A 25,431-nucleotide genomic window follows, 5' to 3' on the forward strand; every position below is an offset into this window, starting at 1 on the left:
CAGCATGTTCCAGTAAAAGCAGTAGAATGACCAGGAGAACCATGTCTTTTCTGGCTTTGTTTCTCAGGTTGATGAAAGAATAGGCAACACAGACCAACATATAGTATAAGCTACTTATCACTAATCTTATGAGGAAAGTGAATTCAGGGTAATAACATCAACATGATCTCCTCAGCAACCAATGTCAAGAAAAATAACTTCCTGAAAATAGAATGTAAATTAATAACATAATCAAACTGGCATGAGGAAAATGAAAACATATTGTTATGGTCATAAATATTTTCTGACAATGTCTCACTGGCCACTTTATACGGTACACTTGTTCAACTGCTTGTTAATGCGTGTATCAAATGAGCCAATCACATGGCAGCAACTGAATGCATTTAGGCATGTAGACGGTGGTTAAGAAGATGTGCTTCCTTAGTTCAAACCGAGCATCAGACCGGGGAAAGGAAACAGGAAATGGACGCTTCAATTAAAAACAAACTCAATTGGACAACAGTAGATTGGAAAAAACGTTGCCTGGTCTGAAGAGTCTCGGATTCTGCTGCAACATTTGGATGGTCAGATGAATTTGGCATAAGCAACATAAAAACATGGATCCATGCTGCCTTGCATCAATGGTTCAGGCTGCTTGTGGTGGTGTGATGATGTGGGGGATTGTTTCTTGGCACGCTTGGGGGGGGGGGGGATTCCAAATAATCTGTTCTGCTACAGATTGGTTATGTCTGGATGCCAACTCCTAGAAGTTGAAGATCTCTGTTCGAGTGAGGAATAATTTTACAAACATACTCCTTGTTCTAAATGGAGGACTCACATCACTTTGATGAGACTAGAAGAAGAAGACATACTTCAGTATAAGGATGGTGATTTTGGATTAATGACGCACTCTGTATTTATGATTAAAATGAGGTTGAGGTTATGGCAACTCGGTGAATAAACGTGCAGAGATGCAGTGGATTAAAGGGAACCACATGTGAGGTGTGAATTAGAAGGATAAGCTTCATGTTTTTGGATGAGCAGTTTGGTTGTGATGTGCAACTCAACAAGACTTAACAAATACAAGTATCAGTGAAGACCTAAACCGGATTTGGTTTAATGCAGCAATAGAGGCTGATGCATCATCACATTGAACAAGCTCTTTGTTTGTTGCTTCCGTCCCTCCGAAGCAGAGAGGCTCCACTCAGCAATGTTCCGATTCTTTCTCTGTGATCAATAATTGATGGATCCATTGGCACAGTTTTCTGTGATTTCTGCTCATACCCACATATACCAGTGATGCTGTTCAGGATAAAGATGTAGGCGCCATGTATTTGATTATTTCTGTCTAAGTGTAACGTACCTTTGAGCACTAATGGTGTGGACATTTCTCCATTCTTTTTTTTTTTAACTCACTTTTTATTCAACACATTCATACAGCATACAGTTACCAATAAAGAGGCACTGATGTAAAAGCAGGTGCATCTGGTCCAGTTCCTAGTCCCTTCTGGTCCAATATCTGGTCATTTCCTTATTCTGAGCAGAAACAGATTACAGGAAGAAGTTAAGGTGTTCCAGATCACAATATAAGTACGAAAATAAAAAAAAACCCTAAAAAAGAAAAATAAATAAACTAGAGATGACTTTAAGTCTGGCATTGCTTGTATTACTTGTGCCCATCTTTCTTGCCGTGATCATGGTGTACACATTTTTCACCGTTTCTCCATTGCACTATGCTTGGGGGCGCCGGCTTCAGCCAGGAAGCTGTTTTTGTCTTTTTGGCAATTAAAAACATAATCCTCAAAAAGGAAATATTTTCTCTATCAGTCATATTCTCAGGAGGTATGCCCAGAATAAACAGTGCTGGGTCCAGAATGAGGCCAACACCCAACATCTGCCCAACTTCATCCTGAACATCCTTCTAGAAATTCAGCAGTGTTGGCTACGACGGCCTATTAGGGCCACAAGCAGCCGAGAGAGGTGGGCGATATTCTGAGAAAAAAAGTGGCAAATTTGCTAGTTTAAAGTGGCATTTTGCTAGTTTAAAGTAGCAAATTTGCTAGTTTTAAAGTGGCAAATTTGCTAGTTAATTACAACTGGCATTTATGCTAGCTAACTTCCCTTGAATGTCGCTTTTATATTTCTAATTAATACATCACAACATCACATAACAAGCTTTGCTAAGCTGGCTGGCTGCTGATCATTTATGTTTTAATTGTTTTAATTTTATATGGGCCAAATTGTCATCTTATCTGTGTTCATTGATCGGGTGGTTTGGCTAAGCTAGCGGTAGCTTTCACCTGTTGTCATAGCAACGGCAAACATCTGGGTCAAGCTATGTGTTAACTTCCTCTATGACCTACCGCTAGCTTAGCCAAACCACCCGATCAATAATCACATATAAGATGACAATTAAGCCCATATAAAATTAACCAACAATAACGATCAACAGCCATCACCCTAAGGACCTTTACAAAACGTTGTCACATGTTGATGTATATGTATACGCCTACTGACATAATGTGAATTCAGCATGAGGTTAAGCTCCTTCTTACCATTTAGCAGAAAATAGAGCAGCTGACACGGCCAACAAGCTGTGAGTCCTGGGCTTTCATTCAGAAACACAAGACATGCAAGCTTTGCTCCGATAGAATAACACCACCTACTAAATGTTACACTCACAGCCACTGGTTTTCAATGATCACATTTTTGTAGACAAGCTTTTAGTGGTCCGGGCTGGGTGTTGCGTCGTGAGTTGTCCGTGCTGCAGCTGAGGCTGTCCTGCTTGTGGTTCCCTCTTGGCTGAACTCCCTACAGTGGGGTGGGGTGTGGGAGGGAACCTGTTTGCCGCAGTTACCGATGCAGCGATGGGGAAGCAATTCTTTGCTGTCCCACAACACTGACAATGCTTGCACACACACGCGCACACACACATCCACACGCACACACATAGACTGGCAATGAGCAGCCAGTCTGAGTGCTGCCAGAGGCAGTAGTTTGAAGAGAGCACTTCACAGCTAGAGAGATAGCAGTTTGAATCTCTTCACAGACACACACACACACACACACACATACAATCAAACACTTTTTCACACAGGCATGCAGGAGGAGAAGGAAAAGAGCACGGAGGTAAGAAAGACTTAAAGGCCCGATACAGTTCAGTATTTACAGGCGGTACATGGGTGAGAATATTTAGCTGAATGCATGCATGATGTATGTGTGTGGGCATGCGTGCGTGCATGCATGTGTGTGTGCATGTGTGTGTGTGTGTGTGCAGCTGTCTGGGGTTGCAGCAGAAACTCTGTAGCAGAAAACTGCACCAGTCTATTTTTCTTCCAGTCTCGGTAAGCCCACAGCGTCCATCTCTGCTGTAGTTTTTTTGCTCTCACTCTCACTGACTTCATACCACAGGGAGGTTCAACTATACAGGCTTCTAGAGCTCAGCCTCTGAATCATTCATAGAAGTAAAGGACTGTACTGAAGGCCCTTATGTGTGCAGCTTCATTTGTGACACAGTTCAGTAAAAGGCAGGAAATGTGCCTCCACTGAACACGGAAAACAGCCAGTGTTATACTGTAAGTCCTGAGAGGTCCTGGTGAAACAATTCATTCCTTATGTCAGCTTCAGACAACAGAATACTTCTGTCAGGTACGATGGTCACGATACGTCAGATTATTAGAGTTATAGTGTGACTTGGCTGAAAGACATGACAGACTACACGTCAGTCCCTGACCAATCATCACTGGTCGTCTTTCATGTCATAATGTGATGTCAAGCGGAAGGGATCCGGCATTTTTGTCTACCCAAGCCTCCGTTAAGATAAATGGTTTGCTGGCTAATGTAAATGACACTAGCCTGGTCACCGGTCTGCTATTTCTTGCCAGATATTTTCTTTCTTCACTGTGTTGCCATATCTCGATAAAATGTTCCTCCATTTCACAATTCCACCAAATAGCGCCAACATTGTTGTTCTTTTGCTTCGTCGTTATACACAGAGCAGATCGCTCTGTTCTGCTATTGGTCAAAAATGATGGTCGTCATGGAAGGCTGGTTGTTGTCTATGAGACGCAATATACAACGATTGATTGTCGCTTGCGATAAACATCATCATTCTGGTCTGAGCAGACAAGGCCATTGAGATAGTCAGGATGATATTGTGTAGACATTTGGTAAGAATGGGCACATTACTTATGATGCATAACAGAATGCTTGTTACGTTAGCCTCATTATCTCACTTAAATGGGGCAAAATGCCATTTTTTCTTGAAGTCATTCATTAATGAATGTCATGTATTTTAATTGACCAAACAACGGTTGCAAAGATCAGATCATTTTTATCTATAAAGAGATGTACTGTATGCGCTGTCTTTTAGGTGGTGAACTATATCTGGGTGATCACTGATGCCTCAATGGTGTTTGTGTCCCACTACCCAGAGGCCACAGGCGGAATGCAGCTAGCAGCTAATCCTGTTATAATGTATATTATCCTATTATGAGATTTTCTGTGCTTTGTCGATAACAAAAAATATATAAAAAAACCTAAACTGAAAATCCAGTATGGCAAATCCAGTGTGGCTGCACTGAAAAAGTAAACCATGACTGGCCTACTCCCATGACCACAGCAGGTTATCTTCCTCTTCCTGTTTCCAACCACCAACCACCTGCATTTCGTCCCTCACCACATTTATAAACCTCCTCTCAGGTCTTACTCTTCCTCTTGCCTGGCAGCTCCGTCTTCAGCATCCTTCTATTAATGGGTATCAGCATCTCTCTGAACCATCTCAACCATGCCTCTCTCACTTTGTCCTCAAACTGGATCTCTCCATCTAATAAACCTATTCTTAATCCTGTCCATCCTCGCCACCGCCTCCAAACCATACTTTCCTGATGGTACCCTTGTGTCTCAGATCACTCCTGACATTATTCTCCACTTATTAATTTTCGCCGCCTCCACTTCTTGCATTCTAACCATTGCGCTGTCCTCCCTCTCAGTCATCACATGCATTCCTTACTGACTTTCATTCCTCTTTTCTTCAGTGCATAACTGTCCTCTGCTTGCTGCCTACTGTCACGACTGATTACAATGTCGTCTGCAAAGATCATTGTCCACAGAGACTCAATCTCATCCGTCAACCTGTCCTTCAGCAGGGCTCAGAGCTGATCCATGATGTAATCCCACCTCTTATTCCTACCACTCACATCACCGTTGTCACACTACCCTCGTACATTTCCTGCACCACCCTCTGCTACTCGACTTCCTCATACAAACCAAACTCTTTCCGACCTTCTCAAAGCAAACATTGCATGTGTTGTGTTCTTTCCTGGGATAATTCCCTGCCTTTCCTTATACTCCTATCTACTTTCTTCATCTCTCCGACTATCCCACTTCTTCTTCCCTAACCTCTTCGTCCAAATACTTTCCTGTATTTTCTCATTCCACCACTAACTCTCCTTGTTGTCCTTCATCTGTCCACATGGCACACCAACTACCTTCCTATCAATTCACCTGGTCACCCGGCAAATCTTACCTACTAACGAGCACATGTCTTCCCAGAACTCCCCACAGCAATCTTCCATCTTCAACTTTCACCATTTGATCCTCTGCCCTGCCTTCATTCTCATCCTTGTTATATTCTTCAAATGTATCCTATACAGATCACCCAGTGTTGTCTATTTTCAGGTTGTACCACCTCTATAAGACATAATCCACTTGTGTGCACTTTCCTCCACTCTTATATGTGACACTGTCCTCATCCCTATTCTTACAATGCATATTCACCACAGCCATTTCCATTCTTTTCACAAAATCCAACAACTCTCCGTCCATATTCCTCACCATACCTACCCATCAACACAATCTTTACACACTCTTCGGGATTAGCTGTTATGGGAATTTTGGTTTGTTATTTATAATCAGAATCTTTGTCAGGTCAGACGTTGATCCGCATCTCCTCTTTTCAACTGTTATTCTATGATTAAAATGATTGCCTGTTTGTGTGTAGTTAGGTGATTTGAGCATGAGTGCCATATGACATGAGATAATGTCAGAGGACATTATGACATCTGTGTTCTGTACATCTTGTCTTTGTAAGATGACCTGTCTTTTGTCTACGGTATGATTCCTCCTCCTTAAAAGGGAGAATCCTGAGCCTCTGAGCCTTTTACATGAGAAGGCAGGGGCAAACTATTTTCCTCTGCAGACGAAAATACTTTGTTGAATAAACCTCGGAGAAAAGGCTGATCCTGTTTGTTGATCTTTATTGGGCAGATTCATTTTTTCCACAACATAGCCCTACCCCATTTCTTCTCCTATAGGTGGAACTGTTTGAACCCACCTCTGATGCATCTGGTCTTACATACAGTGTATATACCTTCCTTCCTTATCATTTAAGCCAGTTCTCTCCCTTTACTGGTCATAGTGCCAATATTCAAAGTCCCAACTCTCTCCCTTACACTCCTCCTCCTATGCAACCCTCCCCCTTTATCCAGGCTTGGACTGGCACTAGGGATATCATTTATTGGAAAATATTTAACATATAACATTCAAGCTGTAATCCAATCTCTACAATCATGTTCATGTGCACAATGATATCAGATGGAAATGAAAAAATCGAGGATAAATCCAGTTTTATTTATCAGGTCTGATCTAGTGAATGTTCTGGTTGGCAGGATAAGATGTTTAGTTCCTTTGCATTGTAATCTATTGTTTCATGCTTTGGTTGTGTTGTCTGTTGAACCTCTGGATGTGGAGTTAAGTTTGTATCCATCCTAAAATGAATCAAAACATCATAAATGCATGGCATGTAGAAATTCTTCCTGAAACACCAACAAGGCAATCCCTCATCTGTGTTGGTGAGCAGCATGCTATTGTTTTGTTTTTGGGACAGATTGTACTTAAGATATCTGTTCCAGTCACCACAAAACTCCACGTTTCTGATCATGGATCCTCTATTGAAGCCTGGGGCGTCTAAAGTTTAATGAGCTGTCACTCAGATCATGATGTACTGTGCCAGGGAAAGGCTCCACATGAACAGGTGTGTCTCTGTTCTGCTGTTAGTCTCCTTGTTCAGGGATTTTATCACATTGGGCATCATTCACTAATATCTTATATCATAATATAAGTTTTTTCTTAAATTTGTTCTTAAGAAAGTTCCTAAGAGAAGTCTACGCTGGATTCATGACGTGTTCTTAAAACGCAAAAATGACAAGTTCTTATGATACCTTCTTAAATTGAAAGCGCATGCCACTTGTTCTGCCACTTGTTCTGCCACTTGTTCTGCATGGTCGTGTGCACACACAGAACTTGAGAAGAAAAGTTGAGAAGGAAGTACAGAATGTTGAAACAAAAATCTAAAGAAGGTGGACAACCGGACTCCAAACATAAGAAAACTTAACTCGCTGTGAAGTAGAGGAAGCCGACTGCTGCAGGAAGTGAAAAGCAAACGAGCTGTTATATTCTGTAGCGTCAGCTGTGGATATAAAATAACCAGATGCATGGGATGCTGTTACTGGGTCAGTGGATGCTGTATCTGGAGAAGGGCGCACAACTGATGAAGTAACAAATAAACGGTTTGATGTTGAAGAGATGCCGACCGCTGGAGGTGGAAAGGACGCTCAGATTAAAGGTTTAAAACTCTGAGACACTCAAAGAATAAATACACATCTTAAAAAATAAAGATGTGGAGAAACCTATTTGTTAAGCTATAAATAATCATACTGTAAAAGTCTAAAAATAGTGGGTGGGTCAGGACTGTAGGCCGGTCCCAGGAGTGGGTCAGGACTGTAGTCTTGTCTTGTTGTTGTTCTTACCTAAGAACAAATCCCACGTAATAAAAACTTCATGAATCTTCATGAAAACTATGCAAGTGGGGTTTTAGAAGAAAATTATTCTTAAGAACAGTTGGTGAATGAGCTCTTTTAATGAAACACAAATGAGTCATCCTATCAGTTATACAGTGGCAAGAAAATTATATTTGTCAGTACCCTTGACTTAGACGAAGATCAGATCACATTTTATGACAAATTTATTCAGAAAACCATGAAATTCAAAAAGATTCCCATATTTTGTTGCCACTTTATATAAAAAACAAATCAGAATCTTTGTTACAAGCCAACTGGAACGGTACAATTTGTGCTAGGACACGGTTTGTGATAATGACTAGAAAAGCATGTTGCCAAGTTCATTCATGCTTTCTCTCTGTCTTCCTCTCTGCCTGCCTCTCCCCCCACCCTTGCTCGCCCTCTCTCTTGCCAGAATACATGTATTGTTAAGAGGGAAACCCCCTTGGTTTCTCTGGACAGTAGAGGAATTTGAGAGGTAGAAATGTGGGGTACAGAGAAAGGAAAGACAACCACAGGGAAGGATGAATAATTAATTCCCCCAGCCTTTTAGCTGTTTTTCCCTTTCACCCTAATGAGGAATCAAATTGTGGCTGAAGTTAATCATCATTTCTAGAACTAATTTGAGATTGTATTTAAACAGGTCCAATCTTGTTTGTTTAGTTTATTTGTTTATTTTATTGTGTGTGGTTGTTACATTCCCAACATAATAAACCATATTCCATTGTGAGGGAAAAATGGATCATGAGATGGACAGGCGGTTTGGTGCGGCAGCAGCAGTGATGCCCGCATTTTACTGGACTGCAAACATCTTGATTTACCAGTCCATCTACGTTCTTACCCTCACCTATGGCCATTCGTTTGGTTAATGAAGGAAAGAGTGACGTTGTGGATACAAGTGGCTGAAATTAGCTTTCTTACGTAGGGTAGCTGGGGTCAGCCTTACAGAGAGGGTGAGGAGCTCAAACATACGGAGGGAGCTCAGAGTGGAGCCAATGTTCCTTCACATTGAGGTGGTTCTCGCATCTGATCAGGGTGTTTCCTGAATGCCTCTGGTTAGAGATGTTCCAGGCATGCCCAACTGGGAAGTGGCCCCGGGGTAGACCCAGAAAACACTGGAGGGATTATCTAGCCTGGGAATGCCTCGGGACTCCCCAGAAGGAGCTGGATAGCGTTGCTGGAGAGAGACGTCTGGAAAGGGCTCGTTAGCCTACTGTCTGCGTGACACAGCCCTGCATTAACAGACAATGGATGGATGGATACAGGATTTGAACTCATACCATTGTGGTGTTTCGATCCACTTTGACTGTGTAGGAATACTTAAGACAATTTTGACATTTCTGTGTTCTTGGCTGAGTTGAACGTAGTGAAGAGACTTGTCTGTGAAGAAACTTCACCAGATCATGGTCATCTTTGAAAGCTTCATTGTAGGGAACTGGATTTGCTTTAGGTTTTTGAAAGTTTCTCCTCACATCCAAGAGGTTTCTTCACTTCTAACTGACTAGTGAGGAGTTCAGGTATTTAACTTGTAGATACTGTGATCTTCTGCACGCAATCTTCAATGAACTTCCTTTCTGCAGCCACAAGCTTCTCCCTCTCCCCAGGACTCTTGTAGAAGAAGCCAGAGTTCACCTCAGTCTTTTCATACTCTAAAGAGACGTTGCAGGTCAGCACATAGGCATCCTCCACCCTCGAGAGGTCCCGGGTTCGAATCCCGGACGAGCCCCCACTTGTTATTCCCAGCTCGTTCAAGAGCATAACCAAGGAGGGAGGACCACACAGCGACCAGGTCAATTAACCATAAATGTATTAAAGGAACACAAGTTTAAGTGTAGGTCAGTAATCTGTAGCGTGGTGAGAGGTGCTGGATGTGTGTGTGCAATCATAAAGTAACAAAAGGCTAACAGAACACAAGCAAACAAAACAACGCTGAGGTGCCTGGGTGGCACGAGCCATCCAGGAGGGAGGAAGAGGCCGCCATCTTGGAAAGACCTCCTCTTTATAGACACAGCCACAGGTGGAGTTGATCCCCCTGACGAGGTAGGAGGGACACAGGCAGAGAACCTATGGAGGGGAGATGAGACAGAGAGACACAGCAGCAACACAACATGGCCGAGGGCCATAACAACCCTCTTCTTCATGTCTGGGTGTCTGGCACCGTGGTCCAACACCAAACCTCTGATCAGCTGTGTATCGCAGTTGGTCTTGTGTTTCATCTCCATGATTTCCACCATGTACAGGTCGATGAGCTCAATAGGTTTAGTGAGGGCATATTGTGACACTGCTACATTAATTTAAGTGAAAGGCCATTAGTACAATAATACATACTGGGAGAGATTTCTGTAAGGCTTTAAACAGTCAATGCTACTACTGCTACCACCAGTAGACCAGATAGGGTAGGGTACACAATGTTACGTGGACACCTGTACCAGCAATCACCAGTGAGGGGAGGGGGGGACAAGTATCACCTGGTATTACCAAGGAATCTGGTTCCTGTCCCATGAGTGAACACCTGGGCAGACTGAAAAAACTATTTGTCCCTGATTCCAGGGTGGTGCCCCATTATTATCCATCCATCGTCTACCACTTTATCCTGTATTTAGGGTCACGGGGGGCTGGAGCCGATCCCAGCTGTCATTGGGTGAAGGCAGGGTACACCCTGGACAGGTCGCCAGTCTATCACAGGGCTGACATGTAGAGACAGACAACCATTCACACTCACATTCACACCTACGGGCAATTTAGAGTCATCAATTAACCTATCCCCATCCTGCATGTCTTTGGACTGTGGGAGGAAGCCGGAGAACCCGGAGAGAACCCACACGTGGGGAGAACATGCAAACTCCACACAGAAGGAACCCGAACCCGACCCGGGAATCAAACCCGGACCCTTTTGCTGTGAGGCGACAGTGCTACCCACTACACCACCATGCAGCCCCCCCCCCCCCCCCCCCCCCCCCCATTACTATTGACTTTATTAATCATCCTTTTATATCAATAATTTAATTGCTTTTAATAATGATCTATTAATAACCTACTCTGCTCCGACTAGTTCTCCAACATTTTGTTTGTTTGTTTGTTTTCAACATAATCACAACAACCACCGTTCAAAACACAACAGACGATTGCTTGATACACCTAAACATTTGCATAACAGGCAGACAACAGATCCTATATTTATTCATTTGTTTTACAAACTCTTGCAACTAACAATTATCAACACAATGAAAGCTGAGCCCAGTCTTTATGTGTTCTGATTTTAAAGAACATGCCACGAGAGAAACTATGTTTCCTGCAAACACAGATGTTCTTTGTGGAGTGAGAATGCATTGGTATTTTATTAATGGTCTGTTGAGGCGTCACCGCAGCCACTTGTGAAACAGTGTTTATATTCCTCTTGAATGGACATATTTGTATTTGATTCATTAACCTTGTGTGGGCGAAGTGCTGTGTGTAAACATCATGCTTCAGCTACAGAGTGGGCTCAGTTTACAGTTTGGATTCCTCATATTACCTCTCACTGACTCATTGGTTCTGTGGTGGTGCAAATGTGCATCCAAGATTAGTTTCATTTTATAATATAAAATGTGATGGAATACAAAACTCTTCTGTCTCTCGTCCAGGACAGACAGACATGAGCTTTTGAGTTGACAGCCTTGAGGATGGAATTTGAATATTGGTCTGGTTTTGTTCCAGTGATGGGAGATGTTCTCTCAAGAAGTGCCCAGTTCTCTTCCCTAATAGAGTTTTTACCATGTCTTATAACATCACCCAAGAAATGGGTGAACTCTCTTTTGACTCAGCTCTCATGTGAATGACGTGAATTGTTTCTCCCAGGCTCCCTGATTAATTAATACACAATGACCTCAGTCACTGTTAATTAAAAAGTCGTTGCATTTTAGTTACTGGCCCTCTCTGTTCCACACTTGAGCAGTGTTATCTTCAGTCTTATAGGTCCATCTAGTGGTTGATTTCAGATAACACAATATTGTACACTGAATCAGGAGTTCAGACAGTCCGTGTAGATACGGTAATAGTGTGTAAGAACTGACTTCAAAATAAAAGCGTTCCGGTGAACACAAGTTCATGTTCAAATTATTTAATGAGTCAGTCAATGCTTCGTTGAGTAAGTGAACAAAAAACAAAAACAAGTACCCCACCTGGAACTCCAAGGATGCACGAAGTGGTTCTTCATCAGATAATGAAGTACATGGGAATCTTTCTGTTGGTTCTTGCAGCCAACAACAGAACCATTGTGTGCTGTCGCCATACCTTTTATATTTCCGCATCACTGAAGTCGACAGTGCATTCACTACTCCGTCAGTGGGATGGTTACTTAAAGCTGAAGGATGTGCTGTATTAAAACAAGGCCATAGGGCATTTTATTGAGCTTCAAATGTGTTTGGCTTTCATTGAAACACATTTTCTGATAAATGGCAGTAAAAACAAAGGTAGGGTGGTCTTTTCTCATATTTGTTGGGTATCTAGACACACCAGGGACAAACATTCATGTTGAAAGTCACAAAAACTCTAAACAGGGAATTGTGCCTAATATGTGACCTTTAAGGTCAAAATCATTGTAATGAACTGTTCCAACCAGTGAAATGTTTCCTCGAAAAGAAGAAATGTCCCCTTAAGAAATTACAAAGATGAAAGAGTGCAACTTTGTACTTTTTTTTACTTGATAGTCATGTGACACCGCATTTCAGCACAGGTTTTTAAAATGAAGAAATGATAAGAACATTTTACATTCATGGAAAATGAACACAAAGTTAGTTGTTTTGTAGTTTTCATTTGTCAGGGGAAATCTTGGCCAGCTGGGGGCACCGTCCAACATCAAGACAGAGAGAAACCGCTTGGTTGACCTGCTGCGACATACAGCGACATACTCGGGATATGAATTAACTTATATGACAGAGTATTATGGTAAATCTGGAGACTTACAGGAGGTGGTGGAGGGTTAGGGTGATCGAGGTATTCCTGACAGAGAGAGAGAGAGCGACGAGGGGGGGAGTGTATGGTGGGGAAAGTGTTTGTGTGTGTGTAAAAGGGAGAGAGAGGGGGGGGGTGTATGGTGGGGAAAGAGAGAGAGAGTGAGAGAGAGAGAGAGAGAGAGAGAGAGAGCAAAAGCATGTATGCAAATCCTCGCTCTCATAAAGCGTGAACCTTCTTTCCAGCGTTCTTGTTCGGTCCGACTGCAGCTCTCGTCTGACCGCCTTGAAGCTCTATGCAACTGCAGAGTTCGTCCAGCTGGTTACAGGAATGTCTCCCATAGTCAAAAGCCCAGAGTGCACCCCGGTGCTGTGCCACTGCAAAGTTGCCTGCACCAACAACACTTTGTCATTGATGTTTGGATGCAAGGTAGGTTGCAAACCACTCTCTTTGCTTCAGAGGAACACGGCGATGTTGACAGTTGCTTATGTTGAGAGATATGCTTTCAGTGGCTGACTCCTGAGTATAATTTTGTATATGTATGTGTTATAGTTCCTGATTGAAGAGAATTATGTGGAATAAGGATTACACTGTTGGTTGTTTTTATCTAAAAGGAAGAAAATTATATTTTTTCTTTCTGAAAGGCATTGCTAGCACAGTTTTTTTCTATCTGCATCCCTCAGAGCTGTATTAATGCTTACTGGGGCTTAATGAGGGCATGTTTACGGTACTGCTACTATAATATTTCTGCATCCCTTCATTTGTCATGGTGATAGGTCAGGACTGCTCCTGCCTTTAATGTTCTGTAATCAGTATTTGTTCATTTTGAACAAGTTCCTTTTCGTTCACCTGCTACATGGAACTGCCCCAGTTATTACAAATGCATCGGCTACTTCAGCTCCATCGACAGCGCCAAGGATAATTACATATAGATGCACAGCACAATTATGGTGTGTTCACACCAAGTGCAAACTACAATTATCTGTGTGGCTTTGGCCACAGGATCATTTGTGTTTATTTGCATTACTTGCGCTGAATGCAACAGATAGGAAGGGGCTTGCCTGCATGTAGACACCAACAACCAGCATCATCAATCATGGCCAACATAACAACTATTGGTTGTACATGTTGTGGAAGTCCCAAATATGTTGGAAAACTAAACATTGTTGTATCTTGGTTCATAAAATCGACATGTAGCGCTCAGTGAACTTCACCAAGCTGTATTATTCACTGTATCCTGCAAGTGACAGCTGGTTTACCGCAGCTGGATGAACCAAAAATAAACTATTCAGCTGTGATGTAATAGCAACAAACAGATAAATAAATAAGGGTTCTGAAACAACTGGTTTGATGATGGTGATTTGTAAAAAGAAAAGTTTGGATTTATGGGTACTAGGCTATGTTAACCTAGCCATAAATACAGCCGTCACACTATATTGCCAAAAGTATTCAGTCACCTGCCTTGACTCGCATATGAACTTAAGTGACATCCCATTGTTAATCCACCGGGTTTAATATGACGTCGGTCCACCCTTTGCAGCTACAACAGCTTCAACTCTTCTGGGAAGGCTTTCCACAAGGTTAAGGAGTGTGTTTATGGGACTTTTTGACCATTCTTCCAGAAGTGTAATTGTGAGGTCACACACTGATGTTGGAGGGAAGGCCTGGCTCTCAGTCTCCACTCAAATTCATCCCAAAGATGTTCTATTGGGTTGAGGTCAGAACTCTGTGCAGGCCAGTCAAGTTCATCCACACCAAACTCTCTCATCCATGTCTTTATGGACCTTGCTTTGTGCACTGCTGCACAGTCATGTTGGAACAGGAAGGGGCCATCCCCAAACTGTTCCACAAAGTTGGGAGCATGGAATTGTCCAACATCTCTTGGTATGCTGAAGCATTCAGAGTTCCTTTCAGTGGAACTAAGGGGCCAAGCCCAGCTCCTGAAAAACAGCCCCACATCATAAAGACACCGTTATAGTAGTCGAGCCAGCTGAAGATCAAAGCATGGACAACTTTTTCCAAAACCTGCTGAGACAAAAGTCCTTTAATCCTTGATATATTCTTTAGGTGATAGTAGGCTGACTTTGTAACTGATTTAATGTGGCTGTTGAAGTTCGGGTCTGAGTCCACTATACCTAAGTTTCTGGCTTGGTTTGTGTTTTTTTGCATTTTCGTTTGAAACTTTTGACCGCTCCTTTCCTCCAAAAGCAATTATTTCAGTTTTGTCTTGTTTAATTGGTCTTGTACTGGTATTGGACTATAGTCCCCTGGTGATATTGTTATGTAAACTTGCTTTTCGTCTGTGTAGTTATGGTAACATATTTGGCTGTTATTCATGATCTGAGCCAGTGGAAGCATGTAGATATTGAACAGAAGAGGCCCCAGAATGGAGCCTTGGGGAATTCCACGTGTCATTGTTGCCCGCTCAGATGTGTAATTATCTATTGACACAAAGTAGTCCCTGTCCTTCAAGTAGAATTCTAACCATTTTAACACTGTCCCACCCTGTTTAAGTGGATGTCATTGAAGACCTTAACAAGAGCCGTCTCGGTGCTGTGGTGTGGTCTTAATCCTGACTGGAAGACATCAACAGTTGTTCATGACCAGTCGTTCAGCTGCTTAAAAACTGCTTTTTCAATTATTTTACTTAAATGGGAGGTTTGATATTGGTCTATAATTGTTCATAAGTGAAGTGTCTAAATTGTTATTTTTTAAGAAAGGCTTGATAACAGCAATTTTCCATGCCTGTAGGAAGACACCTGAGAGAAGAGATGTGTTTACAATTCATAAAAGATCTGGGGCCATGCAGTTTGATGCATTTTTGAAAAGGCCTGTTGGCAGAATATCAAGGCAGTAGGAGGAGAATTTCAGATGTTATATTATGTCCTCCAAGGTTTTGTTGTTAATCACATGAATTTGTGCCATGGTTTTGGATGAGAACACCTGAATAAATGTTCCACAGGTGTTTTCTGTGATATACCGTTTAGCGATTACTTTTCTTTGAACATTTGTCTGCACAGAGATAGCACTCTCAAAGAAAACACAGGAATGATCAGAAAGAGCAACGTCAATCACAACCTTCGAAATGCTAACACCCTTGGACATGATCAAGTCCAGGGTGTGACCTTTGTTATGAGTGGGCTCTGTCACATGCTGAGTCAGTCTATAGTTATCAATGACACAGTGACACAATGACACAGTTCTTTAGTCCCTCTGTCATAGAGTAAATATGTCAATATGAATGTTAAAAAATCACCAACAATAACTACACAGTCAAAGTCAATACAGATTATAGACAGTAGTTCAGAAAAAAATCATCAAAAAGGTTGCATAGTATTTACGTGGCCTGGAGACATTTAGGAACATAACTCGGGAAGAAGAATTCAACTGAAGGGCCACATATTCAAAGGATGCAAAGTTTCCATAAGATATCTGCTTGAATTGGAGGGAATCATTAAACAAAACAGCCACTCCCCCTCCTTTCTTATGCACTCTAGCTTCACTAATAAAGCTGAAGTTTGGAGGAGCTGATTCAATAAGAACAGCAGCAGTGTTATTTTGATCTAACCAAGTTTCAGTTAAGAACAAACAATCAAGATTGTGCTTGGTGATAAAATCATTGATTAAAAATGTTTTTCCTTCCAAATACCTGACATTCAATACAGCTAGCTTTAGTGTGTTAACATCATTATCTGCCCAATGTTTTGGGATTGGCTGTGGTTGATGAGGAATGGATGCAAGATTTGATGAATTTGCAGAACAGAGGTTAACAGTTTAGAGAGAAAAAAAGCATAAACTATTGGTAGTCGGTATCGCATTCAGGGTAGAAAGTGTCTGATCATGTCACGATTATCCTGGCCAAAATAATAGTGAATCATGATAGTATCCTCGTAAAATTATCAAAATTCACTTTAAGTTTTGTTATTTAACAAAGACTTTTATGACATACAGATACAGGACACATCTTTTTTTTCTGAACATCATTTTTTGTGAAAAATAATAATGAATCTAAAATAACATGATCATAAATCATAAGATCTCCCTGCATTTTAAAAAATATGCCCTTTTAACAATGTTTTTTTATCGTATTTATTATTAATCATGCTGTCTACCAATCTATGTCATCAAAGCTGTATGATCAGCATGGCAACATTATATTTGTCATGAAACAATGTTGTCCTAATAGCCATTTTTAATGCAAGATCCCATTATTATTTTATTAGTTTAAAAATATCTGCATTTCTCCAGAGAAGACTGTTCTTTTTATTCCTAGTGTACCAGCAAATTCTATGATACTACTCTGTACTTTTCTTGATAATATTTGACTACCCTGATTTAGGTCTAATTGCAAAGCATTCCAGTTAAAACTATGAATAGTGCTTTTAAAACATTCAGCATGTATTGGGTATTCATGTTCATAGAAGGGCTTAAACTCTTTGTTCATTTTCCCTACCAGAGAAGAGAGGATTTTGCTCAGATAGCCCAGTAATCATGTTGAAAGATTTCATAATTCTACTGAATACGAGTTCAGATCTTATTCAACCTTTAATCAACAGTGAGATGTAGACATCAGTTATTTGTTTGAGGTTCTTTCTAATGGATCTATCTTCCCAAATAACATTAAAATCTCCCATTATTATCATTCTGTCTTAAAATTACATTCTCTAAGCATGTTTCGGGAACTTAATCCCTTCTTAATCATCGTGTAAGTGGATTGTCGCCTTCAAAGTTAAATGTGATTGGATAATTATGATGAATAGGCTACGATGAAATTGTGTCCTCAGGGCATTCTTGGGCAAAGCGTCCGCCTCCCGGCACTTCACCGACGCCGACAGCTATGACGTATCTCTGGAAATGTTTGTTGACTTGATTTGTTGCTGAGGAGATCAGTCTCAAAGTTTTACCACCAGTGAAGTTATTGTGCTCTTTTAAAAACTGCCCGCTGAAGTTCCATCCATACATCCATCCATCATAAACCGCTCAACCTGTTAAGGGTCGTGTTATGCTTTAAAATACTTTTCAACAACATATATACGAGAAGAGCTGCAACTACTCCTGCTCTGCCTGCCATTTTTCTCCATAGTTAAGTAATGTTAAGGCAAGGGTCAAAACCAGACAGACAAACATATTTGAGAAAGCTTGTCAGAGAATCATCAACCGAGGAATAAGGCGGTAGATCAGACCAGTAGAACTACAACAACGAAAACCAGATGATGTGGCAGGTAATGAATGGTGCTGGGTTGGTAAATGTACTGCAAAGCCGATAAAGGAAACAGGTTAGCAGGTAGGCAGGAAGGTCAGGTAATGGAAAGGGGTTACTGTAGGCAGGAGCTGCTGGATCTGAAATGGCAGTTAGTATGTGCCAGTGAAAATACAGAGCAGTCAAGAGAATGAAAACGAGTTGGCTCTGGTCAAAACAGTCATTTATATTGAGTTATTCATGGCTGATACAGCTTGAAGGTTTTCAGACAGACAGCAGGTGTTATTAACAGTAGTTAGATTAAAGCCTACACGTCGATTACCCACATGTTGCTTATTACCATATCAAATGTGTGTTCTCGTTCTTCCAACTGTAATACAGGTTAAACTTGTCAGATTGTCCACTGAGGTCATTTACTCAACATTTGTCTGTCACTCAGGTTTAAGGGGCGTGATTGTGTTTTCATGTATCACTGTTTGACTGTCTTTAGTTCTGAGATCACTCCAGTTGAATTACTCTGGTGTGATTTCCTGTTCTCACCCTCCTCATCACGTACAGGCACTTAGGGAATTTACATACACAAAATCATAGGACATAACATTATGGTTCAGAATCCATAACTGGATGAAAAAAATAAGAATCAACTACATCAAACTCCCAGCCTGTAGACAGGATTATTCCATGGGCACAAAAGCCATCGCTCAGCTAAGGAGTCGTGACACACTGAAGCAAAAAAAAAAATGTGTAAGTTTGACTAAAAAAGCAAGAAAAACATAGGGCAGGTGCTCTTTCTTTTTCCCATAGCTCAGCTCTCCTCCTACTGTCCGTAGGAATTAGGAATGCAGCAGAGAATGGGGGGGAGAGAGTCTAACTGTAGATATATAAAGCCAAAGAAAGAGGTCAGTGCACACAACGACTAGGAGATTCCACACTAAATCTGCACAGAGGCTCTGAATCTGCCCTCGGCCATGCCAACCCACATTTCCATCTCATCTTGATTCTGCTGTAGTGAACATCGCAGAGAAGGGATCCTCTCAGTGGAGCATGACAACACCACACGTGAGGGGTGACGCTCTGCACACAGCTCAGTCCGGCCAGCCCCACAGCTACAGCATATTATCAACCTTCACGTCGAGAAGCATCATACTGGAGGAGCAGAGTGCGCCGACTTTATCAGGCTTTACTGAGAAAATGAATTTATTTTTCGCGTTGATCACCAAGAAGTACAAAAATAGCAATGTGACGTTTTAGCACTGTGAAGAGTGATGGATGTGAGATTTCTCCGAGCTGCACATCAAAATACATGACAAAAAGCATTTCAAGAGGATGTCCGGTATCCTGCCCACATACAACCAGTGAAGTCCTTAATTCCAATGCACTTCCTCTCCTAATAAGAATAGCAAGCCCTATGATGATACACATTTATATATATACTGCTTACGTACAGGCTATGTGACACAAGCAAGCATCATGGCAGCTGTTCATGCAGGACTCCGGACCGGTTCCTATTTTTTTTTCACTAAGATAAATGGGAAGCAAGTGTTCTTGTTGTGTTCTCAGCACATTTTAGTGTTACAGGAATGTAATATTTGGCTCTGTTCTCACACTTATCATGGTAAAAAAGAACTTGCAGGACAACCGATAACAGAGAAGATAAATTAATTGTTGGCAGGTTTGAGGAAACAGCAGTCTGTCTTTAGCCGTAGCCAAGAGATCAGCAATGCGGCAAAAGCACTGTCATAGAGGAGGTCGTGGATTTGGTTCCATTGCTGACACCAAAATGGCAAATTACATTTTCAACTCTTTAGCTGGAGTGTTGAAGAGGGTGGAGTTGCTGAACAAGGTGGAGGTGGACTGGGCCTGTGCTGTCATCAGTGATCGTGTAAAAGGCAGGTGTTGAGACACAATTAGGGAGAAAGTACGGCCTACAAATTGCGGTTAAGTGGTTAAGAAAGAATCGCATCATGGGTTAAGATGAGGTGCTGTCCTGATGTTTCTTTGATTTGTGAGCGGAAATTGGACAATTTATGGAGAAAATGGGAAAACCAATGTAGGAAGTACGATATGCTGAATGACTGCATGGACATCATGGCAACTGTTCAGGATTTGACACCTAATGTTGATGTGCTTGTGAACGCTAAAGAGTGTTCTTGGTGAACCATTCGTAGTCTGGCCCCCTTGCCTGAGACCAATTTGCCATGGGAGACCCTGCCAGGAGCCCAAAGCTCCGGACAACACAGAGTCCTAGGGTTGATCTAATTTGCCAACGGGGGACCAAGACAGATATCCTTGTCAGAATCAAGTGTAAACATGGTTGTTGCATGCATTTTGGAGACTCATTTTAGGTTGTCCTTGTTGAAGTAGACTGCCAAAATGACTCCCTACAGATTGTCCAGTGCTTGGTGTTGGTGTGTGGTCTCCCTCGGGAGACGATCAGGATAGCATCTCATTATAACGTGTTCTCGGTTGGGAGGCTGTAGGAGCAGGATGGAGGAATGATCTCCACACTCCTCTGATATGGTTGTGTAACCGGAGTTGTAGTTCTTCTCTCACACAGTATATTGTAGGTCACTAGGCTTCTCTCAGGCCTTGGCTTAGTACAGCAGACATGATTTTTAGCTCCGAGCCTTTCTTTATCTACTTGCTTAGGACATTTCATCTCATTATAGCAACTCCACTGTTGCTGCTATCGGCTATCAGTGCAATATCAGCTGTAGTGACATTAAATACAGGCTATGTGCTCCTTAACTTTGGTACATGTTGGTGTTCATATTGTTGAACATTTTATTTATTTATTGTAATAGAAAACAGAAAACAGAAAGGGGTTGTGGGAAGAAGAGAGGAGAGAAAAACAGGTAAAAACCATAAAAACAACAACGGCGATGACAGTTTTGAGAAGTGAATTAAAAGATGTCACCTAGTCGTCTTTAGTCTGAAGACAGCTGGGCCATATGGAAAAAGTCATGTGAAGATATGACAAGGTTATATAGTTTTGGTTTAAATATTATTTTTTTTCAAATAAATAAAATGGCTGTATATAATAAATTAAAATCTTAATTCTGACCGAAGTTTCACGTGTTACAGAACACAAACCAAATAAAAACGACTAAAGAGGTCTTCACTGTATCCTATCCTTTGTATTGATTCCAACAGTTTGAAATAGTTGGGAAACAAACCCATAAACAAATAGACACAAATATTCTGTATATCTCCTCAGTACAAATTCACGCAGCTTTCAAATAGAAGGGAAGGAGGAGATAAAGACTGTGTATCTGTGGTTGTTTTACCGTAATGCACGGTGCTGGACGATGAGACATTATGGTCTATTTTTGCTGTGCAGCATTTTTAATGGTGGTTCTACAGCAGGGATCTTCAACACGGGCTCAGCGACCCCTAGGGGGTCCGCAGAGTTACTGCAGGGGGTCCCCAGCAATGATTTGATCCCAAGCTTTATTTCTTCCAAAAATGTAAATGTCCAGAAATACACATTAACATGAATACACCCTATAACAAGCAAATATTTATTCAATGTTATGAGGTGAAATATGTCATTACAAAGTACTTTCATACCTGGCACTATGGGCTGCACTACACATTATTATTGACCGCTTTAATAAGAAACACAATTTTATATGATATGTCGTATCCCTGGCCTGAAAAACGTTGAAGGACCAGCAGTGCTGGCTTGGGTCTGGGACTGTAAAGTCTTCATTGTGCCGCTTCAGAGACCGGTACTGGCATGGAGCAGCTTATTATCTGCATGATAGATGAGAGGCTAACGTGGGGTTGTCTTAGTGGGATCGGGTGTGGAAACCTCCTTCCTGCAGTGTGTGCAAATCACTGTGTGTTCATTGATTCTTACATCTGTGTTTTCTTTATACTCGAGCTTCCCACCCAGAGAACCAACAGCGTTAATGCGTTAAAAACATGCGTACATTCTTCAAATGAATCATTCTGCGTTCACACCTTCATTTTGACAGCCCTAGTAATAATATTTGAGCTGATGACTCAGTAAGAGCAGTGTAACTTCAGCTCTTGGTGTTACTATATTTAGATTCTCTCCTCTCGCCTATTCATGTTGTTATGCCAAACAGCAGTGGTAGCTACAGACACCTGCCTCCCCGCTCCACGCACACACACACACACACACACACACACACTCGTAGTAGCACCCCATGGAAACAACATCTGTGTTTGGGAGCAGTCTGTCTACAGTCCTCCAGCAGACAGACTGCTTTTGGCCTCCTCCTGTCCTCGTCTGTTGAGAGGACGGCTGAGACGGTGCGTGTGTGCGTGTGTGTGTGTGTGTGTGTGTGTGTGTGTGTGGTGGACTGGCAAATTCATAGCATAGCTAACGTTAGAATGCATTTTTTTGCTTTGCTGCCTTTAGGCATCATTGAAAATAACTTTTTTTGAATTGAATTGGTTTTCATCTCATGTTCTTGTAACCCCTTATTGTCTGTGTTGTATCTTGTAATGTCTCCTTTTTTATCCTTGGTGTAAACACATGGACTTTGAGAGGCATGCTCTTCCTCTTTTGTTCGATGATTTGGTCAAATGTTACCTTGACAACAGGGTCATCTCCTAATTCACATTGCTGGCAGTTTAAGGTTGTGAGTGTCTCACCCAAAGTGATACAAGTATGTCCGTGTAAAGCTGCTGTGAAGCATATATGCCGATATGGCTGTTTCTGGATTGTCTTCTTCTCAAGAAATAAAAGGTTGTTTCAGTTTTTTAGAAGAATCGTGTCATGCTTTAGTTCAGTCTTTAGATTTACAAGCAAACGGTTTAGTTTTACTGGAGTGTACCATGGGATGATGTGATTGTTGCCGCCTCTGTTGGTATGTGTTTTAGTTTGTAATCACCGTAGACACATCGGCCCTGCATGTGCAGGTCTGACCCCCACAGAACTCCAGGAGCTTCTCAGCCTCCAGCGGCGTTTCTGCTGCTGTGTGCTTGTATACTTGGGATGTTGGGCGTGATTGATTGTTTCTGTTACCTGTTCTGTTTGATCTTGGTGGTTACATATGGTCCTGTTACTCTCTCCAGAACAGGCCACCTGCTGTACAGGGGTCACCCCACAACGGCCAGCCCCTACCCTGCATGAACCCTGCCTTGATGAACGCTCCTTGGGTGAGAGAGGGGATGAGGGGGTAGTATATTATTTGTATCATTTTGGGGATCAACCACTATTTCCTCTACTGACATCATACATGCAAGTCATGATTGATTTCTCAGTTGTCACCACTCATGTAGTTCTAATGAGATTTCATCATGTTGATGCACTGTGACAAGAAATGTGACTTTTAACAGCATGTTGTGTTCACTGGGTCACATTTTGGACTCATCTCATGACCATCAGTTCTCACTACATCAACATTGTTTAATTTGACATCATTTATGACAGGACTGGGTTAACATGTTAAAGAGGAATCCATTTTGAGTTATATGAATCTGTTGTTGTTGGATATTTGCAGGCTTTTCGTCAGAAAACAAAATTATTATTGTTGGTTTTTTTATGTGGGCCAAATTGTTGTCTTATGGGTGTTTATTTAGTAGCAAATGTGCTACTTTATAAACTCACAAAAACTCAAACTTTTTTCCTGGAATTTTGCCCACCTCTCTTGGCTCCGTTTTTTTCCCCCTACAGTGGCCCTAATACGGCGTTGTATAAAACTGCGACATACATAATTGTGGGTGAAGTTTATTTGTATGGGAACATAATCTTGGAGGAGACCCAGAGTTGCTATTTTAACTCCATGGTTTTGAAGCTGCAGTTTGTGGCGTTGTTGTATTTTGATTCAAAACTAAATAAATGTTTTAATAGAGAATAAAAAGGCTTTAAATAATTTAAAGCTTGAAACTCCTTGAATCATAGATAATTATTTTTATTTTCAACTTTAGTGAGCATTTAACATCTAGTAAGTACCTACAGAAGGTTACATTTAAATATTCTAATTATTCTCTGAGACACTGCCCAAATTAATTAATATTTCATATCCATAAATAATGGAACAAATGCAATTTGAATGTTTAAACCTCATGAATGTATTGTGAATCTGGTGTTTTCTCTGGTGCCTTATAGTCGATGCTTATACAGCGTTAGCATCTTTGATCCATCGTTTGTCATGCTTTTAAAAACATTTAAAATGTAGCATCATTCTATTCATAAATTCAACATCATCACACCAAGAAAAGTAAACACTGAAAATGATTCTATGGATTTGCCAGTATGATGTCTGTAGTTTATCAAAATGAATTCTTCTTTGCATTGTCTCATGTCATTTCTGAGAACACTTTTTTGTTTTCCTCTTATCTCCCTTCCCATTTCTCCTCTCTCCGCTCTCAGCAGTACCACTACCAAGAAGACGACTCACCGCCTCTTGACCAGGGATTCCCACGACTCACCAACGAGGTGCGCGCCCCTGAGCTTGTGCACGTGTCCGAGAAGAACCTGTCCGAGATCGAGAATGTGCACGGCTACGTGTCTCACTCCCACATCTCTCCTCTCAAGGTCAGCACCCCAGCCTCTCTCGCTTCATTCAACTATGAGCTTTGGCCCCTGACATAGAAATCATGTGCCTCCGACCTTCGTCCCAGTCAGCACCATGACCAGCTGCCAACATGGCCTTCTCTCACGCTGTACCTTGAATATGACCACAGACTGCTCAGTGTTTAGAGTTCATCTTATATTAATTCACTGCTTCCATTTTGTTTGGCAAATGTATGGGAAGTACTAAACAACAGTGTTCATCTTAACGGCTGATAATGAGAACCAAAAGGTCACTCAGATACATTAAAGAAACACATATTTATTTTGTGGGTTTATGATCAATCAATTCAGATCAATTTCAAGAGTCTACTTGTTCACATTATGTGAATTCTGCTCAGGTTATATCAACATTATTCAGAAGAATTCCCAACTACTTGTCATTTTTTTTACTTTCCTTTTTCACAGAAGCAAAAATTGGTGACAAAATATGGTCGTCAGCTTGTAGTTTTTGTGTATTATTAGAAGATATCCATGGCAGATGGACTTTGTAGGAAAGTGGCTGTTTCTCCTATTTGTGGTTTCTACTTGAGCCAGCAGAGGGCAATGTTGGAAATGAAGAGAAGATTTTTTTTGACTGCAGTTTCATTCAATGTTTGAGATCCTTGGTAAACCATTTGTTTGTTTCAGTGAATGTAGAATGAGTTGACTGCATAGCTGCTATGTTGCGGTTCACAGAAGCACAAGCAGAGTGTGGAGTAGCACTTGGAGAAGGGTTTGTGAGACTCAAGACTGTGATTTGTAGAAATGTGTTACCACTGATGAAGGCAAGGCATATGGATGTAATATTTGAAGCCTGTGCAGTTACGTTAATAATAATAATTAATAATAATTAGTGATGGAGGATAGAATGCAAGGATGCCATCAACAAACTTCTCAGGGGAGACGGATTAAGTTGTTTCTTGCAATTAAATATCATTAGAAAAATCTGA

The 25,431-nt window shown here is 41.3% G+C and overlaps 1 protein-coding gene across 25 annotated transcripts in view; it reads left to right on the plus strand.

The window, feature by feature from the left end:
* The window catches only part of dlg2 (discs, large homolog 2), a 147,549-nt gene that overhangs the window by 41,071 nt on the left and 81,047 nt on the right, over positions 1–25,431 (plus strand). For 20 of the 25 annotated variants that reach the window (XM_084029227.1, XM_084029205.1, XM_084029210.1 and 17 more), the window contains 2 exons: positions 22,999–23,082; positions 24,299–24,463. In XM_084029227.1, the coding sequence (XP_083885353.1) occupies positions 22,999–23,082; positions 24,299–24,463 (249 nt within the window). Of the gene's footprint in view, positions 1–13,033; positions 13,179–22,998; positions 23,083–24,298; positions 24,464–25,431 lie in introns of those variants that run through there. The other 5 variants (XM_084029216.1, XM_084029231.1, XM_084029222.1 and 2 more) reach the window with 2 other exon arrangements.

Source organism: Eutrigla gurnardus (assembly GCF_963514095.1).
Source record: "Eutrigla gurnardus genome assembly, chromosome: 15".
NCBI classification, from domain to species: Eukaryota; Metazoa; Chordata; class Actinopteri; order Perciformes; family Triglidae; genus Eutrigla; species Eutrigla gurnardus.